This window comes from Geotrypetes seraphini, chromosome 4 (assembly GCF_902459505.1).
Source record: "Geotrypetes seraphini chromosome 4, aGeoSer1.1, whole genome shotgun sequence".
NCBI classification, from domain to species: domain Eukaryota; kingdom Metazoa; phylum Chordata; class Amphibia; order Gymnophiona; family Dermophiidae; genus Geotrypetes; species Geotrypetes seraphini.
Genome location: NC_047087.1, coordinates 174,990,825 through 175,011,284, shown reverse-complemented (window position 1 = coordinate 175,011,284; position 20,460 = coordinate 174,990,825). Strand labels below are relative to the sequence as shown.

Below are 20,460 nucleotides of genomic sequence, written 5' to 3'. Positions count from 1 at the left end.
ACGGCGACCAGAACTGAACACAGCACTCCAGGTGCGGGCGCACCATAGCACGGTTCAGTGGCAGGATGACTTCCTTTGTCCTGGTTGTGATACCTTTCTTAATGATACCCAACATTCTGTTTGCTTTCCTTGAGGCCGTGGCACACTGCGCCGACGCCTTCAATGTTGTGTCTACCATCACTCCCAGGTCTCTTTTCAAGGTCGCTCACCCCTAGCGCTGATCCCCCCATTTTGTAAGTGAACATCGGGTTTTTTTTCCCTATATGCATGACCTTGCATTTCCCTATATTGAAACTCATTTGCCACTTTTTGGCCCATTTTTCCAGTGTTGTTCGGCCATATTAATACCAGACAGGACTGAAACACAGTCATAAATAAAGGCTGTTAAAACTGGACAAAAGGAAAGAGGAAACCATTACAAAGATGTTTTTTTAGTCAAAACTCCTAGCAATTATAATTTGTGCCGTCTCCCTCCCTTCCATTCCTTCTGTGTCCCAGCAGGCTCCCTCCCTTTCTCTCCCTTTCATATCGTATGTTTTTTTTAAAAATAAAAGATTCTAGCAATTGTAGTTTGTGCCCCCTCCCTCCCTCCTTTGTGTCCCAACACGCTCCCTCCCTCCATCTCTCTTATCTGTATCCAAAGTTCATGCTCCCTTCCCACAGGTGTGTAACTCTAGTAGTAATAGGCTCTAAGTCTTTTGCATAGGCCTGCTCCTCTTTTTCTTTCTGGTAGGCTCTGAAGGACCTGTTTGGTTGACCCAGAAGCCTTCCCTCTGATGTCAGAAAGAGCTTTCATGTGATGTGAGAGGGAAGGTTTATGGGTCAGCTGCAGCTGTCTGTGGCTTTGTGAAGAGTTTCCGTGGGATTCCCATCAGCAGCCCCATTCCCACAGGACCTTTGCGGGAGATGGGCAAGTCAGAACTTTGTTTCCATGGTCACCGTATTGAAGAAGTTTTGCCTGGGAAGGCAGTGTGTCAGTGGCCCTGTTCCAGGTCAGCCACAGTTGCCCGTAGCTTTGTGAAGAGTTTCTATGACAGCCTTGTTGAAGAAGCTTTGCATGGAGAAATGGTGGCACATATTCATTGGTATTCATCACTCAGTCTGTAGTCAGGAAGTCAGTTTGTAGTATGACAATTGATAGGGACTTCATGCATCCTATCAATTTTTGTCCTACTAGTTGTTGCCCTACCAGTTGTCGTTCTACAAATTGTCTTCCTAAGAATTGTTGTTCTCTCGTCAAGTTGGAGAAATTGACTACTGTATTTTTTGTTTCATAAGACGCACTTTTTTCCACCCAAAATTGGGTGGAAAATTCGGTGCGTCTTATGAAGCGAAGGTAACTTTTTAAAAACACCCCTACCCACCCCGTTGTAACTTTTTATAATGTCCCACTTGTTGGGGGTATGCAAGCTGACTTCTGCCCGCCCCTGCTACTGCTCCCCGCCCTTCTGCTCACCGCTACTGCTCCCTACTGGCCACCACTGCTCTGCAACTCCAGGAAGGGAAGGGCCAGCGTGCAGCAATTGCATGTCGCCAGCTCACAAGTCTTCTCCCAACGTCCAAACTGACATCAGTTCTGACGTTGGGAGAAGGCTTGTGGGCCGTCAACGTGCAATTGCTGCACGCTGGCCCTTCCCTTCCTTGAGTTGCAACGCAGCAGCGGTGGCAGACTGGGGCCAAAGGAGGAGGAAACGGCGGAGGTTAGGCAGGCTTCAGCACGGCAGAGAGGAGGAAGGCATTTTCCGGCGTGGCAGGGAGGACGAAGGACTAAGGCTGGAAGGCAGTGAGGAGGCATGAACTTGGGACATGGGAGGGAGGGAATAGAAAGGGGCAAATGTTGGGCCTGAGTGAAGAAAGAAAGGAAGGAAGGAGGCTCATGAAATCACCAGAAAACAAAAGTAGGCAAAATGATTTTATTTTCAATTTAGTGATCAAAATGTCAGTTTTTGTGAGACATTCTTCTGCTGGTTATGCAGAGCGGGGGATCCGGTTCTGGTTTGAGGCAGGAGGAGCTATTTGATTTGTCATCACAGCAATTGGTGGCGGGAGCACGGCCGGCTCATGAAATTTCTATGGCAGCTACTGTGGATTCAGGTTCTTTGTTTGCAACAGGGACTCCTAGAACTGATTTTTTTTCCCCTACAGAGACCTGAGGTAATTAATTTGGAATGCTATTGCTAATTTGCAAGTCTCAACTGGAGAACCAAATACAGCAACTTTCCACTCAGTTTACTAAGTCAGTGTAATTCAACTGCCGGTCCGCAAAAATTTTCTGCCGGTCCATTGGGCCCAAGACAGCATTCTTCAGCCGCCAGTCCACGGTGCGATCATGCAGCGTCTTTGGGCCGGCTCCCTAAGTGCTGCAGTGCACAAAGCCATGGGAAAAGGCCCCTACGCGCAGCTGCGCCTGAACTGGAAGCTTTCTCTCTACCATTGCAATGTCAGAGGGAAGGCTTCCAGATGAGGCGCGGGACATGCGCGAGGAGCCACTGCCCACAGCTTTGTGCAATGCAGCACTCAGGGAGCTGGCCCGAAGACGCTGCATTTATCGCACAGTGGACCGGCCCAAAGATAACAGCGGGGGGCAGGCCAAAAGGCAAGGCACATAGAGGGAGAGAGACAACAACGGTAGAGGAAATGCTTTTATTTTTTTTTATTTAGTGATTGATTTGTCTGTTTTTTTAATTTAGTGATTCATTTGTATGTTCAGGAAGAAATGCATTTGTTTCTTTTCCTCTGGGGTTGTACTGCTTGCAGAGTCTTGCATCTTAGGGTTTATTTGTAAATATTAGTACTTTTAGTTTTTGGTCCTGCATTTGCATGGGGTTATCTGTTTTCTGGTAGGAATGAATGTTGAAAAGCATGCAGTGTGCTTTATGTATTTTAATTTTGTGGTTAACCATTATGTGTTGTTAATACAATTATATTGTGTGTATATATGAAAAATGAATGTAAAAAATGGTGTTACAATTAGTACTATTTTGGTGGCGGTGTCTGGGGCGGAGATTGAGTGGAGATGGGCACGACTTAGACCAGTATTCTTCAACTGCTGGTCTGCGGACCGATGCTGGTCCACAAAATAATTATTTTATTTCTGCCGGTCCATAGGTGTAAAAGGTTGAAGAACACTGTACTAAGGTACTTTCAGAAAATCTGGAACTTAAAAATAAGGTAACAACTTTGGAAAATAAATATGATGATTTGGAAGTTCGGATGAAAACTTTGGAAGCGCAAGCTTACATTTCAAACAAGAAATGTTGGAAAATTGAATAAGGAGATGTAATTTGCGGATCATTAATTTCTCAAAAGTTTACCCAATAACTGTTTTAGTTATGTTTAAAAGATATTTGAATGAGATTCTGAAGGTGCCAGAATCCTCTTATCTATCTTTCTCTAAGATATATTACCTTCCAAAGAGAGTTAAGTGTCAAAATCCAAACCAGCAGATTTATCTGCTGATAGTTTGGATTTAACTAATTTCCTTGAGAAGTCGGAAACTGAGGTTCAGGTTTCTGCTACATTGATGGTACAGTTTGCTATTGATTCTGATAGAGAATGGATGTTAAAGCTGTTTTTTAAAATATAAAGATGTTCCTTTTTTGACTAATATTATCAGAATGTTTCCTGATGTATCTCACTTTTCCCAGAAAAGACGAAAACAGTTTCTTATTTTGAGACCACAGGTTACTCAAGTTTTCAAGTTTCAAGTTTCAAGTTTTTTATTTATTCTTGATTAATCGCTTTCTCTAATTCAAAGCGATGTACAAATCCAAATTTAGTTAAAAGAGAGCAAACAAACAAACAAACCAAACATAGGGATTTACAATTGTTACAGAGGTTAAAACTTATTAAACTACATTGGGTAAAAATAGGGTTGTGAAATACATTCGTTATATAAAAGATTAAACATAGGAAAACACATTAGGAAAAATAATAACTAAAAAGTCAGGAATTAAAAGCATCATTAAATCAGGAATTAAAAGCATCATTAAAAAGAAATGTTTTTAATAATGATTTAAATTTTACTAAATCTTGTTCGTTCCGTATAAAAATTGGAAGAGCATTCCAGGTTTGAGGGGCTGTTATGGAAAATATAAATTGTCGCCTTGTATTGATCAATTTCAATGAAGGTATTGTTAATAAATTTTGATCAGTAGATCTTAATGTTCTAGTAGGATGGTAAGGTATTAAAAGTTTATGAATAAAAGCAGGAGTCTTATATAATAGTGTTTTAAATGTAAGTAAACAGATTTTATAAGTTATTCTATGGATGACAGGTAGCCAGTGTGCTTTTTCAAGTAGGGGAGTAACATGATCAAATTTTTTAGATTTTGTAATGAGTTTTATAGAGACATTCTGTATAATTTGTAAACGTTTGATTTCATTTAAAGCAATACCTCTAAAAAGAGAATTACAATAATCTATTTTTGATATGATTAATGAGTGGATAAGAATGTTTAAAGATTGTGCATTCAGAAATTTTGAAATGGATCTAATTTGTCGTAATCTGTAAAATGAAGTTTTAACAATGTAACTTATATGGTCATGAAAGTTTAATTTGGAATCAATAATTACTCCTAATATTTTCGTTTTATTGACTATCTATAAAGGAATATTTCTTATAGTAATAGGAGTGACAAGTGTGGGATTATCCTTCCAAGGAAAAATCATCAAATTTGTTTTTTTTATATTAAGGGCCAGTTTATTAGTATTCAGCCAATCCTGAACTTGATCGAGTTTCTTACTAATCTCATGTATATCTGAAATATTATCCGTATCTACAGGGTGTAGCAGCTGAATATCGTCAGCGTATCCGAAAACTTGAAAACCTATAGATTGGCACAATGTAAGGAGTGGTGCTAGAAAGATATTAAATAGTAGAGGAGAAAGAATAGACCCTTGAGGAACACCGAAAGTGGATGAAATAGGATTAGATATAGATTCTTTAAAGAAAACAGATGAAGAGCGATCTGTAAAATAAGAATTAAACCAAGAAAGAATTTGATCCGTGATCCCAATAGATTGAAGTCGGTTTATGAGAAGTTTATGATCAATTGTATCAAATGCTGCGGAAAGATCTAGTGAAATTAATAAAGTAGTTTTGTGATGGTCGAGAAAATAATGAATGGATGTAGTTAAACCAACTAGTGATAATTCTGTGCTGTGATGTTCTCTAAAACCTGTTTGATTAGGGTGGAGAACATTTGTTTTTTCCACAAAATCTAATATTTGGGTATAAACTATCTTTTCTGTTAATTTGGCTAGAAAAGGGAGATTAGATATGGGTCTATAGTTTGTTGGATCTGTACTACTAGCATTATTATCTTTGAGAATTGGACGAATTATTGATTTTTTCCAGTCTTTTGGTACTTTACTTTGGATCAAACTTTCTGTAATTAAAGTATGGATAACTGGTCCAAAAATTTGAAAGTATTGTTTCAAAATGAACGGTGGAAGAAGATCTGCTTTTGAGCTTTTAATATTAATAGATTTAATAGCCAACTCAATTTCTTTTTGGCTTGGTAGTTTAAACTTAGAACATTTTGAGGTTGAGAGTTCAGTTTTTTGCTGATCAGGATCAATATTACCTTGTTGATTTATTACAAAGGAGTTTCTTATTATTTTAATTTTTTCTGTAAAGTGATCTGCCAATTTTTGTGCTGTAAGTGTATTATTATTATCATTTGACTTTTCCTTACTAGTTGAAATTGATATTCTTTTTAATATTTTATATAACATTGATGGATTTTTGGCCTTTGTTATTTTCTCTGAATAATATTGCATTTTTGCTTGATTTATTTTTGATTTGTAATATATAATTTGTTCCTTGAACAATTGTAAATTTGTTAAGGTTTTATTTTTTTTCCAAGCACGTTCTAAAGATCGGACTTGTTGTTTAATTAGATTTAGTTCTGATGAGAACCAAGGATTGTGAAGTTTACGTTTAGAAATTGTCTTTGTTTGAAGAGGGATTACTTTTTCTAAGAATTTTACAAGAGCTACATTCCATACATTTACTAATTCATCTATTGAATCTGATTTTGTTAAATCAATTTCAAATGAAGAGAGAATAGATTCTATATTAACATTATTGTAGTTTCTAAACTTTATTGTTTGATGTTTTAGATTATTATTAATAGAATGAATGGTGTAATATGTTAATGAGATTAAATAATGATCAGACCATGGAACTGCAGAACAATTATTTAATGACAAAATATTGTTTGTGGTTTTTGATATTAGAGCCATATCCAAAGTGTGACCTGCCTGATGAGTGGGTTGAGAAATTACAGGATGGAGATCCAGTTGGTTTATGTGTGTCAGAATGGTTCTTGTATAATTGTTATTAGGATCATCGAAATGTATATTAAAATCTCCCAAAACTATCGGATTTAATGTAGAGCTACAGAAGTCAAAAAGTAAAGATTGAAGCTGGGTAACAATATCAGCTGAGACAGGAGGTGGTAAATATATTAATAACATTTCAGTCCTAGGCTTTGTCAATAGGGAGCAATGTAAAAATTCAATTACGGAATTTTTTGGTGAATAATCTACTTGTATCAGTAATGAGTCTCGAAAGATAATAGCTAACCCACCTCCTCTTTTTTTGCTACGATGGTTAAAAAAGAATGAATAGCCTTGTGGACAAGCATAAGATAGATATGCCTCTTCACCAGTGGAAAGCCAAGTTTCTGTTAGACAGAGTATGTCAAGATTTTGTTGTACAACGATGTCATGTATCAGATGATATTTTGATTTAATGGAACGAATATTTATAAAACTAATATTAAAGTGTTTGTGTGAAGAATCTGAAAATGATGGTTTTAACCAAATATTTTGACGTTCAAAAGAACGAGGGATCTTTTTAATATGATCAGATTTATAAGGTCTATTCCCCCAAACAACTTGAATTGGCAACATGGTTTCATCCATAGTAGAAAAAGAGTAATGATCTAGTTTTATAGATGTGAATAAATTATTTGTATTTAAAGGAAGATTAATCAATGAAGAGAAAAAGAAACCTAATAAGAGCAGAAGAGTAATATTTTGAAAAATGAACCTATTGGTGATTAGCTTAACGCACTGCAGGATCGCACAAAGGAGCGCATTAAGGAGCAGGGGCGCGCGCCAAAGGCGCGCGCCTTTGCGGCGTGTGCCGCAAAGTGTTGAAATTTATAGCACATGTACCGGGAGGGGCGGAGCCTGGAACGAGCCGCCGCTGCGCGGCGGCAGAGAAGGAGAACTTGCAAAGGTAACTGAAACAGACAATACAAGATAATATAAACTAAAAGAACATAACCTGACACCTGAAACAGACAATACAAGATAATATAAATTAAAAGAACTTAACCTGACACTTTAAATATTCAAATAGCAAATAAAAACATCCAAAGTGAGCTTAAAATAAAGTGCCATGCAAATAAGACTTCAGTAAAATCTGTTGCTGAGTTAAAGTGCGCCGCAAAGTGTTGAAATTTATAGCACATGTACCGGGAGGGGCGGAGCCTGGAACGAGCCGCCGCGATTGTTGTTCTGCGATTCCCCTATAAATGTGTATTGGTTTTTAAGGAGGACAGGAACATCTTCTATGAGCCATAGCAGTTATCTAAATTTATCTCCACTAAGAGTAAATCTTGATTAAATATGGGTATGGCTGACTCTCAAATAGCTCAGAAAGAATAGTTTAAGAGCAATTAGACTGCATCTTGATTTTCCTTTTTTTTATTTGCATATTTGTTTAAAAATTTCAGCCCATCATCAGCTCCACTTCCATTTAAATGGTGGACTAACTATACTGTACTTTGTAATATTTTGTTTAAATTCCTAAATCTTGATTCTATGTTTGACGGTGGTTACATTGTATTTTGTCTTTTGACTTAAATTTTGAAAATTGTCAAATGTTAAAATTAATAAAGAATTACAAAAAAATGTGTCAGTTTTGATCATTTATATCTGCTGTGTGTATTGTGTGTATATGAAAAATGAAAGGAATAGCCTGGCAGGGAAGGGGAGACAGGGTGCAAAGCCTGGTATATATGGTAGTATACAATTTAGTTCGGAATTTTTTTTTTCTGGTTTTCCTACTCTAAATCTAGGGTGCGTCTTATGGAGCGAAAAATATGGTACTTCCGGTTTGTGTCAAATTTAGTTTTACGGAGCTTTTCAGTTTTCAGAATTTCAGATAAAGGATCTTGTACCTGTACTAGGCTTCTTTTTGGACTACGCACATAGATGCCATGCTATAAGATTAGCCTCCACATAGGTAATTTTGTTACTGATTGTAAAACACAGTATAAGCTTCTTGTCTGTGAATTTTCATGGGAATATATAAATAGTACCACTACAGATTCTCTCTATTTGCTCTAGTGTCCATATAATACTGAGATGAAGCAAGGGTATTTCATCCAACAGCATGGGTAGCAGCAGTATTAAGCTGTTGTCTGTAACCAAGCAGTTTAAGTTTAAATACTGGTCTGCCAATTTTCTGATTCAGGATTTTCAAATACTTGCATGCACTGCAGACAAATGCCTTATTGAAAATTTACCCTTAATTTGTTAACTGGCACTTTTAGATACACTAACTACTGTTTTAGTTGGAACCATTAAGAAATGATTTTTCCAAAATTATTTTTAATACTAGGTTGTGTTATAAGAAAAGGGAAGTGCCTTTTATTGTATGCCAATGTTAAATATCTTAGAATTAATGAAGTATTTTTATAAAATTTGACAAGACTTCCAGATGTTTGCAGTAGACCTTATCTCTATTTTATTTTTAGTGGGACTCTCGTCACATACCACTTTACTATGACTAATCATGGCCGTCGAACCTATCAGTTGTACTGGATGACAGAAGGTTTTCCTCAGTTTACCAAGAGCAGTCACTCCTTTTTTCCTACCGGTGTCAAGGCTAAGAATTCACTCTGTAGTTTGGAGCCCCACAGCCCAGTCTTCAAGTTCTCTCCATTTCGGATGGAGCTGAATCCAGGTCAGAGCATGGATGTGGTAGTTGAAGGATCATCTGAAACTGCAAAGGTAAAGATGGCTGTGGTTAAACAACTGAAAAGAAATATTTGTTCTAGGATTTGGTAAAAAGTTCCCTTATTTAGATAGTAATTTTTATAAGGGGCAATTAGTGAAGCAGATAGTCAAGCACCTCTTGTAGGTCAGTTTTATAAGGACAAGTAGGCACCCATTTGCATTTATAAAATGCTAGCATAAGTGGTAGAAATTGTTTCTGCATTACAGGTATAGAAATTCACACCTCCCCTGGATCAAGTTTAAAGTCTGTACCTATAATTTTTAAGTATGCACATAGATTAGCATATTTTGCAATCCTTATACGTATATGGATGTTCTGCCCATGCTCCACTCAAATTGTGCCCCTGTACTCTCCTACCATCATAGCATATACTTTTATACTGGTAGATATTTTATAAAAGGTTACTTATTTGTGGATGTAGCCACACCTTTACTGTTAAATAAAGATCATTTTCAAGTTGCTACACCCACACCATTAGCTCTTTCTTGAGTAACTTGTGTTTCTAAAACTTTGCTAATTTTTACAAGTATTGCAAGCTTACATAAGTACATTAATAGTCAGACCAAAGGTGCATCAAGCACAGTATCCTGTTTCCAACAGTAGCCAATCTGGGTCACAGCTACCTGGCAGGATCCAAATAAATAGATAGGCTTTGTGCTGTTTACCCCTGGGGATAAGCAGTGGCTTTTCCCAACTCTATCTTATTAGCAATTTCTAGACTTTTCTTCTAAAAACTTGTCTAAACCTTTTGGGCCTAATTCTGTAACTGTGCATCCCTAGTAGGTGTCCTACTACTGTCTGGCAACCAATCGGGATGCACGTTGTTTAAAAAACTCGGGCGAGGAAGAGCACATTGTTGGCATCTGTCGCGGGTCTTGGGAGATGCATAGGCTCACTTAAGCACACCCAAGAAAGGGTGTGGACAATGTGTCGCTCGGAAGTGGCCTTAGTCGTGTTTAAGTGTCCCAACACATCCCTGTAGGCGAGGGACAGATGCCTGAAATGTAGGTCTGCAAAATGCTGGCCTACATTTCCCAAACGTAAAAGTAGATGCCCAGCTGGCTGAGCTGATCGCAGCACAGGAATCCCCAATCAACTGAGCAGACAGGATTCCCTGAAACCGCAGCTTTGAGGAGTCCTGCTGGTTGAGCTGATTGGGGGAAATTCCCCTGCCGCGATCAGCTGACCTGGCTGCGGCAGAGGATCCCCTGACACCCCTCTCCGAGATCAGCAGTAGAGATGCCCACTCCCTCCTGCCTGACACCACTCCCCAATACTCCCCGAGGGATGCCCACTCGCTCCCACCTGACACCCCCCAACACATCCCAAGATCAGCAGGAGGAATGCCCACTCCCTCCTGCCACTGGGCCCCCTTGAAACCCCGACCCCCCTGAACCGCCAACACCTCATCCCGACACCCCCCTATACCTGTTTAGGTTGACCGGCAAGAGGGATGTCTATTCCCTCCTGCCACTAGGCCTGCCTTTCCAAAATGGCAGGTCTTTCTGATGCACCAAAGTAGAGCCTAAGCCCGTGATTTGCCCAGATACCTAAGTCCCTTCCCGTAGGAAGGGCCTTAGGCACTTGGGTCAATCAGGGCCTTAGGCCCCCTTCCCGGTGCATCCTGAGATGCACTGGGAGGGGCCTAAAACTCCAATTGGCCCAGATACCAAAAGCCCAAGTAGGAGGGAAATTCTCAGACTTCAGGAAGGCCTGGGCAAAGATTTATTTGCACCAGTGGGTATTTTGACATTATTCCAGAGGGCTACAAACTCAAATTATTTTGTCTTCTTTGTGATTTCTTTGTGGATTCTACAGCCAGAAGAGCAGAGAAAGCGGACAAAGCTCGAGCGACAGTATAACAGCTTCTGAATGTATAAGTCGTAGAGTTTGGGCCAGATGCAGAGTCAGGCTCGGGCAGATACTCCATATACTTCATTGTTCCCAAGAAAGATTCTGAATCTGAAGTCTGTCAATGCAGCACTAAATATGCCCAGGTTCCAGATGGATATGCCCAGGTTCCAGATGGAGACTGTGCTCTTGGCTATTGCTTTGGGGCACCAGGATAATTCCTAGCCTCGCTGAACTCAACAGAGGCTTACCTACATATGCCCTTATTCCCATAACACAGAATGTTTCCCAGGTTCCATGTGCTGAAAAAGCGTTTTCAGTTCTTGGCTCTCCCGTTTGCTTTGGCTACAGCATCTTGCACCTTTACCAAGGTGCTTGTTGTGGCAGCGGCGCATCTGCATCAGGCAGGGATACAAGTACACCCATATTGGGATGCTTGGTTAATCAGGGCTCCATCTAAGACCCAAGTTCACAAAGGCAGTGACACAAGTTGCTCAGTTATCCCAGGACAAGCAGGCAGCATATTCTCACGAATGGGTGACGTCACCGACGGAGCCCCTGTACGGATCACTTTAAAAGTGCATCGCCACTTTAAAACTTTAGAAAGTTTGTGATAGCCCGAACCACGCATGTACGAGTGCCTTCCTGTAGGGCGCACGGTCCATCAGTTTCTTAGTTTCCGTGGAGCTAAGAAGATCTTTTTTTCTGCTGCCTTCCCGCTCACGCGGCTTTCTGACTTTTAGTCAGTTTTTGTTTTCTTTTACTTTATTTATTCTTTTCCTATTGAAGAAAAAAAAAATTTTTTTTTACTTTTTTGCTTTCGCGGCTTCGGCCCGGTGGGGCCTGTTCCATCTCTACAGCCTCGCACTTCGATTTTGCTGAAGCCATGTTCCCTTCAATGTCCCGTCCACAAATGGGTTTTAAAAAGTGCGGATGTTGTGCTCGCCCCATTTCCATCACTGATCCGCACTGCTGGTGTCTCCAGTGCTTGGGGCCTGAGCACTGACCTGAATCTTGTTCACGCTGTTCATCCCTTCAGAAGCGGACTCTTAAAAACGTCTAATTCAACAGCGGCTCATCTTTGGTGTTGCAATGGAAGGTGATTTGACACTGATGCCGAAGTCAGCGGCACTACCTAAATCGACACCGTACCATCGATGGAACCATCTTCAGTGTTGAATGTTCCAGTGGGTAAGCCGGCTAAGAAGCCTTCCCCCTCCCCTTCGGGTCCTCAAGTCAAAACAGCAGTGAACCAAATCCTGTCGACTTTGAGGAGACCCAAAAAACGCTTGGCTCAGATTTCGGTGAGTGCCTCAACATCGGCCTCCTCATCGCCAGAGCGCAGAGCCAGCGGTACCGGTGCTTTCTCTGAAGCAGCAAATTAAAGAATTGCTGCAGGAGAAATTGAAAGAGCAGTTACAACTCCTGCTTCCTACTATGTCGACACCAACTCCTTCGGTGCCAGTCCGGTCTGAGCCCTCGACACCAGCAGCACCCCTTCAGAAGTCTCCATCGGTACCGTTCCATTTCACTAAAGAGCCGGTACCGGTAGCTTCTCGACATTGCTCATCTTCAGACATCTCCTGAGACGGTGTTGGTCAGATCAGGTAAAGTCTTACAATAGATGAAACATCTTGAACCTTCCACACCCAGTGCTCGGCACCGGCCCTGGACAGCTCAAGACTCAGGTCTTTGGGGGGATTCTGACCAGGAACCTTTGTTATCTGATGAGGATGGTTTTTCAGAGGATGATTCTCTGTTACACTCTTTTTAGATAAAAAAAATCATCTTTTTCAAAATTTCTTCAGGAAATGTCAGAGACTCTCTCAATTCCCTTAGAAGCTGATTTTAAGAAATCTAAGGAATTTTTAGATGCCTTAGATCAGCGGTCTCAAACTACTATTCTCCGGCCCGTTTTCTGTCCGGCTCCCTTGATAAAGTTATTCTTCAGTTCAAAGACGCGGGTGGCGGTAGTGGCTCCTCATGCATCCGGGCCTGTGTCAGAAGCCTCTCTGAAGGCTTGCTCCCTTGACGAAGTTATTTTTCAATTCAAAGCCACCCCAGCTCCTCTCACATCATGCCGTCAGAGAGAAGGCTTCTGATGCAGGCGCAGATCATGTAAGGAGCTACTGCCACCCACGGCTTTGAACTAAAAGATGACTTTGGCAAGGGAGCCGGCTAGAAATGAGGAAGAGAAATGCTGCTGCTCTGCTGCACTGGGAAGTAGAGGGGGAGAGAATGCTGCTGCTGCTGCACAGGGAAATGGCGGGGGAGGGAAATGCTGCTGCTGCTGCACAGGGAAGTGGGATGGGGGAGAGGGAAATGCTGCTGCTGCTGCACAGGGAAGGGGGAAAAGAAATGCTGCTGCTGCACCCAATTGGGGAAAAAGAAGGAAGACAAGGGAGAGGAGAGGAACAAGAGATGCCAAGTCCATGGGAGGAGATACTAGACCAAGGAGGGTGAGGGAGAAATGCCAGGGCATGGGATGAGGGAAGGAAACAGATGCCAGACCAGGGGAAAGGAAGGAAGGAGGTAGGGAGAGAAAGGAAGGAGAGAGATGTCAGACCATGGACACAGGGAGGGAAGGAGAGAGAGATTGGAAAGGAAGACATGGAAAAGTAGATTTTGAGAAGAAAGCAGAAGAATGGAAAAATTGAATGTTAAGTTAATGCCAAAGATGGATGCAGGGCAGAAAGTGAAGACAGAGAGAAAAACAGTCAATGGACAAAAGGCCCTGGAAACATAGTTGAAAGCACAGAAAAATAAAGTCACCAGACAACAAAGGTAGGGAAAATGATTTTATTTATAATATAGTGATTGAAATGTGTCAGTTTCGAGAAAGGAAAGATGCTAAACTTTAACTGTGAGGGCTGCAGAAAAAATAGGGTACTTGGAGATGTTTAAGCCCATTACATTAACGGATGCTAGAGTAAACTAAACTAAACTAAACTAAACCTTAAGTTTATATACCGCGTCATCTCCACAGAAGTGGAGCTCGACACGGTTTACAGGAATTAAAAAGAAAGAAAGGAACTCCAATGGAAGGAAGGAGGGCTTGGTAAACAGGAAGGAGAGGGGGGAGGGAGGGGCAAGTTACATTTTGGAGAAAACCTCTAGCAAGGCTCCATCTTCGCACTCCTCAATGGACCCTTGCCTCTCAACGGTCTCAAGCGACGGATCGTCTTTCGCAGCATATATCTCTGACATCATCTCTTCTGCAATCGCTTCATTGGTGGATGACCTCTTCCAATATTTTCAGAGGTCTCCTTTTCCATTTACCTCCTCATCACAAAGTCATCAAGAGAGACGCTTCCCCTTATGCCTGGGGAGCTTATTTGGACAATCTTCAGACCCAGGGTTTCTGGATCACCAGAGAATGGAAATTTCACATCAATTTTCTAGACCTCAGAGCGATCTATTATGCTCTCAAGGCCTCCCATCATCTGCTCTGCCACCAAGTCCTCCTCCTTCACACGGACAATCAAGTAGCAATGTACTATATAAACAAGCAAGGAGGCACGGGATCTCTCCTGTTGTGTCAGGAGGCCTAGAAAATCTGGACTTGGGCGACAGCTCGCAATTTGTTCTTGAAGGCTGTCTATATTTAAGGGGAGAAGAATTCCCTAGCAAACATAGAAACATAGATATTTGACGGCAGAAAAGGGCTATAGCCCATCAAGTCTGCCCACTCTTCTGACCCACCTCATTAAGTCTGAGTACTAATGACCTAGTTCCTTAACTCTACCCTCGTAGGGATCCCACGTGTATGTCCCATTTATTCTCAAAGTCAAGCACGCTGGTGGCCTTGATCACCTGCATTGGAAGCTTGTTCCAGTGATCTACCACCCTTTCTGTGAAGAAATACTTCCTGGTGTCACCATTAAATTTCCCTCCTCTGAGTTTGAGCGGATGCCCCCTTGTGACCGAGAGTCCTTTGGGAAAGAAGATGTCGTCTTCCACCTCGACACGTCCTGTGATGTATTTAAATGTCTCAATCATGTCCCCCCTTTCCCTGCGTTCCTCTAGAGTGTAGAGCTGCAATTTGTTTAGTCTTTCTTCGTACGGGAGACCTTTAAACCCAGAGATCATCCTAGTGGCCATCCGTTGAACCGACTCAACTCTAAGCACGTCTTTATGGTAATGTGGCCTCCAGAATTGCACACAGTATTCCAGATGAGGTCTGACCATGGTTCTGTATAGTGGCATTATGACTTCAGGTTTGCGGTTGATGAAGCTTCTACTGATACATCCCATCATTTGCCTTGCCTTGGATGAGGCCTTCTCTACTTGTTTGGCAGCCTTCATGTCTGCACTGATGATTACTCCCAAGTCTCGTTCTTCTGAAGTCCTAGCTAATGTTTCTCCATTTAAGGTGTAAGTTTTGCATGGATTTCCGCTGCCGAGATGCATGACCTTACATTTCTTAGCATTGAAGCCCAGCTGCCATGTCGAGGACCAATTTTCCAACGTAAGCAGATCCTGCATCATACTATCCTGCCGATTGCTTTCACTTACTATATTACATATTTTGGCGTCATCAGCGAATAGTGTTACTTTACCCTGAAGCCCTTTTGTCAAGTCCCTTATGAATATGTTAAAAAGGAATGGACCCAGGACTGAGCCCTGTGGCACTCCGCTGGTCACATCCGATGTCTCAGAAAGGGTGCCATTGACCACCACCCTCTGAAGTCTACCACTCAGCCAATCATTAACCCATGCAATTAGTGTCTCACCTAACCCCATCGATTTCATCTTGCTTAACAGTCTACGGTGTGGGACGCTGTCAAAAGCTTTACTGAAATCCAAGTACACTATGTCCAGAGATTCTCCCGAGTCTAGCTTCCCTGTTACCCAATCAAAGAAGCTGATAAGATTGGATTGGCATAACCTACCCTTAGTGAATCCATGTTGACTGGGATCCCTTAGATTCCCCTCGTCCAAAATCGTGTCTAATTTTCCTTTAAGTAGTGTTTCCATGAGTTTACACACTATTGATGTGAGACTCACTGGTCTGTAATTCGCAGCCTCTGCTCTGCATCCCTTTTTGTGCAGAGGAACTACGTTGGCTGTTTTCCAGTCCAGGGGGACTCTTCCCTTACTTAGGGAGAGATTGAAGAGCATGGCCAACGGTTCCGCCAGTACATCACACAGCTCTCTGAGCACTCTTGGGTGCAATTTGTCCGGTCCCATGGCTTTGCTCACCTTGAGTCTTAACAGTTCGCTGTAAACCTCAGCTGGCGTGAATTCAAAATTCTTAAATGGGTCTTCCTTGCTTTGCTTTGCTTCCAGCTGTGGCCCGTGCCCTGGTGCCTCGCAGGTATAGACTGAGCAGAAGTAATCATTCAGTAGTCTGGCTTTATTGGAATCTGTTTCCACATAATTCCCGTCTGGCGTTCTAAGGCGTACTATCCCGTTTGTATTCTTTTTCCTGTTACTAATATACCTGAAGAAGGATTTGTCCCCTTTCTTAATGTTCTTTGCTAGAGTTTCTTCCATTTGAACTTTGGCCTCCCTGACTGCTATTTTGACCGCTGCAGACCTTGTCCTGTATTCGATGTTAGCTTCTTTTTCCCCGGTTCGTTTGTATGAAAGAAACGCTCTTTTCTTCTCCTTGACGAGGTACGAGACCTCATCAGTGAACCATCGGGGTTTCTTTCCTTTGTTGTTTATTTGCCGAATTCTTCAGCCTCACGAATGGACTCTCAACTCTGCAGTCCATCTTCTCTCAATGGGGAACTCCACAGGTGGATTTGTTTGTGGCTCCTCACAATTACCAGTTGCTCCAGTTTTGCTCCAGATTTTACTCTCTTCTCCATCTGGAAGCAGATGCTTTCCTCCTGGACTGGACGGAATATGCATTCCCGCCTCTTCCTCTCATGTTGAAAACTCTGTTCAAGCTCAAGAGTGAAACAGCCACCATGATTCTCATTGCTGCACGGTGGCCCAGGCAACATTGGTTCTCCCTTATACTTCAACTCAGTTCCAGGGAGCCAATACCTCTTCCAGTATTTCCTACTCTGCTCACTATCCCAGTCTACACTCACTGCATCTGACAGCTTGGTTTCTCTCGAGCTGAGTTCTGAATTACATCTTTTTCAGCCTCTATGTTATATTGATGCCTCCAGGAAACCAGCCACTCTCCAATGTTATCAACAAAAGTGGACTCGATTATCTTCCTGGTATCTTCTTCATCATCACTATCCAACTTCCTTGGCAGTGGAGTTGGTGTTGGATTATCTACTTTCTCTGTTGGACTCTGGGCTTAAATCCACATCCATTAGAGTCCATCTCAGCGCTATTACTGCTTATCACATACCAGTAGTGGGAAAGCCTCTTACTGCTCATCCTTTAATATCCAGTTTCTAGCACTGGAGAGTCCTGTCACAGCCCTTAGAGTTAGAGCTGGAAATTTGTGAAGCTGCCACCTGGTCCTCAGTTTATACAATCACTTCTCACTACTGTCTGGAATCTTTCTCCGGACAGGATGGGCACTTCAGCCAATCTGTATTACAAAATTTATTTTCATAAGGCCAACACTCCCATCATCCCATTTCTGTTAACTTGGAGGTCACTCATTTGTGAGAATATGCTGCCTGCTTGTCCTGGGTTAAAGTACAGTTACTTACCGTAACAGGTGTTATCCAGGGACAGCAGGCAGATATTCTCACGTCCCACCCACCTCCCCGTTTTGTCATCTTAGCTGGCTTATCTTAACTGGGGGACCTCGTGCCCTACGTTGGGCGGAAAGGCACTCGCGCATGCACGGTTTGGGCTATCGTGAACTTTGTAAAGTTTTAAAGTGAGGCTCCGTTGGTGACGTCACCCATTCGTGAGAATATCTGGCTGCTGTCTCTGGATAACACCTGTTATGGTAAGTAACTGTGCTTTCTTATAAGACCTGGGATAGATTATCAATTTCTGAAAGAGTCACCTGGAACCGATTCAATCCCTGGAGTACTTGGAGATTCTCTGTAATATGGCAGAAGAACTTTTTTTTTTTCTGGAGTCTCACAAGCTGAAGTTAAGAACCCAGATCTTAGAATTCCAGGGAATGCCAATTCCTACAGTTTAGCACTACCTCCAAAAGCTCATTTCCAGTGCAATAGGTGAGACATTCTAAACCAGGAGTGGGTAACTCTGGTTCTCAAGGGCCGGAATCCAGTTGGGTTTTCAGGATTTCCCTAACGAATATGCATGAGATCTATTTGCATGCACTAATTTCAATGCATTGAGGCAATCCTGAAAACTCGACTGGATTCCGGCCCTCGAGGACCAGAGTTACCCACCCCTGTTCTAGACCAGGGCTGCCCAAGTCTGGTCCTCGAGATGTACTGGCAGGCCAGGTTTTCAGGATATCCACAATGAATATGCATGAGAGAGATTTGCCTGCAATGCCTTCTTGGTATGCAAATCTCTCATATGCATGTTCATTGTAGATATCCTGAAAACCTGGCCTGCCAGTACATCTCGAGGACCGGACTTGGGCAGCTCTGTTCTAGACCTTAGGGTTATATCCTACTACTCGCATGAGCTACAGAAGAAATCCATTCCAGGCTTCTCACTCTGCCTACAGAGTTCATCACAGGCTAGTTTAGCGCCCTCTAGCAGTCTTTTATAGTTTATAGTTTATTCAATTTTTGATTAAACACCTTTTCGTTACTACAAAGCGTTGTACAAAATAAAAAGTATTTACATTTAACAAAAATGACAATTAAACATACTTTCTTATAGTAAAACTACAAGACAACAGACCGTACAAACTGGGTAAATGTTGACCCTTAGGCCATATAAACATAAGGAAAAGGGGGAAGAAATACACTTGTAATAGAAAAGTGAGGAACATATAAGGGAAAAACACTTAGGAACTGGGGAGCAGTATAAAATTAATAGTTAAGGGAAAGAAGTTCAGTTAAAAGCATCGTTAAAAAGAAAGCACTTTAAATTGCTTTTAAAATTTTTTAGGTTTTTTTTCCATTTTTATATACAAAGGGAGAGCGTTCCAGATTGTAGGGGCTGTAACAGAAAACGTGGAGGTGCGACGCGTGCCAATGATTTTTAAAGAGGGAATATTAAGGTTGTATTGAGAGACGGATCTTAAAGTTCTTGGGGGGTCATATGGAATCAGAAGTCTATCTATGAAAGCTGGTGTGTTGGTCTGCGTTGTTTTAAATGCCAGAAGAGCGATTTTATAAGTTACCCTGTGTGAGACTGGCAACCAGTGGGCCTTTTGAAGCAGAGGGGTAACATGATCGTATTTTTTTGCTCCCGAGATTATTTTAATGGCCGTATTTTGAATAAGCTGCAAGCGTTTTAAATCTTTGTGAAAGATACCATTTAGTAGAGAGTTACAATAATCCATTTTTGAAATTACTAGTGAATGAATCAGAATGTTAAGGGAATTAATATCTAAAAGAGGGACCAGTGATCTAATCATTCTTAATTTATAATAACAACTTTTTACTATTGCACTTATTTGAGGACGGAATGTTAGCTTATTGTCGATTAAAACACCTAAAATTTTTGTAGTTGAAATTAATGGAAGTGGAATATTTTCGATTATGATTGGAGATATTAATTGATCTCCCTCTTTTCCAGAGAAAAGAAGAGTATTTGTTTTTAGAATGTTTAAAGAAAGCTTGTTTGTATTTAACCATTCGTGGACTTTACTTAATTTTTGGTTAATTGACTGAATCTCGGTTTGATTGTTCGGGTTAAGGGGGTGCAGTAATTGTAGGTCGTCGGCATAAGCGTACACCGTAAATCCTATTGATTGGCAGAGGGTCAAAAGCGGGGCTAAATAGATATTAAATAATAGGGGAGATAAAATAGAGCCTTGTGGTATGCCAAATTTTGAATGATAGGATTTAGATTCTAAATTCTTGTAATATACTGATGAAGTTCTATCAGAAAAGTAAGAACGAAACCACTCAAGAGCTTGATCTGCTACTCCGATAGAAAAAAGACGTTGCAATAAGAGATGATGATCAATGGTGTCGAATGCTGCAGCAAGATCTAAAGAAATTAATAAAACGGATTTGTGATGATCCAAATAGTAATTTACAGATGTTGTGAGACCGAGTAGCGAGTACTCTGTGGAATGATTTGTACGGAACCCTGTTTGGTTGGGGTGAAGTATGTGCGTTTTTTCGACAAAATCTGTCAATTGTTGAAACACAATTTTTTCAGTTAATTTTGATAAAAATGGTAAATTTGCAATTGGGCGATAGTTAGAGCAATTGTCAACATTATTTTTTGAGTCCTTAATGATTGGAGATATAATGGAATGTTTCCAGTCTGATGGAATATTGGCTGAAGACAAACAATTGTGAATAATTGAAAGAATATATGGCCCAAAGACTGTAAAATGTTGTTTGAAAAAAAAAGGAGGAATAGGTTCTATTTTTGAGCCTTTAATATTAATACAGTGTAATATTTTTTCAATAGTTTTTAACGATGGAAGGAGAAAGTTAGATAGAGTAGTGTGAAATTTCTGAGTCTTAGTTATTGAATTATCAGTTTCCGCAAGATTAGATAAGTTAGTAACATTAGTATGATGAGGTAAGTTAGTA

The 20,460-nt window shown here is 41.1% G+C and overlaps 1 protein-coding gene across 8 annotated transcripts in view; it reads left to right on the top strand.

Annotated features, from left to right (window-relative positions):
- HYDIN (HYDIN axonemal central pair apparatus protein) overlaps window positions 1–20,460 on the top strand; it is a 1,718,235-nt gene that overhangs the window by 447,119 nt on the left and 1,250,656 nt on the right. For all 8 annotated transcript variants that reach the window (XM_033943280.1, XM_033943278.1, XM_033943277.1 and 5 more), the window contains one exon: window positions 8,778–9,033. In XM_033943280.1, the coding sequence (XP_033799171.1) occupies window positions 8,778–9,033 (256 nt within the window). The remainder of the gene's footprint in view (window positions 1–8,777; window positions 9,034–20,460) is intronic.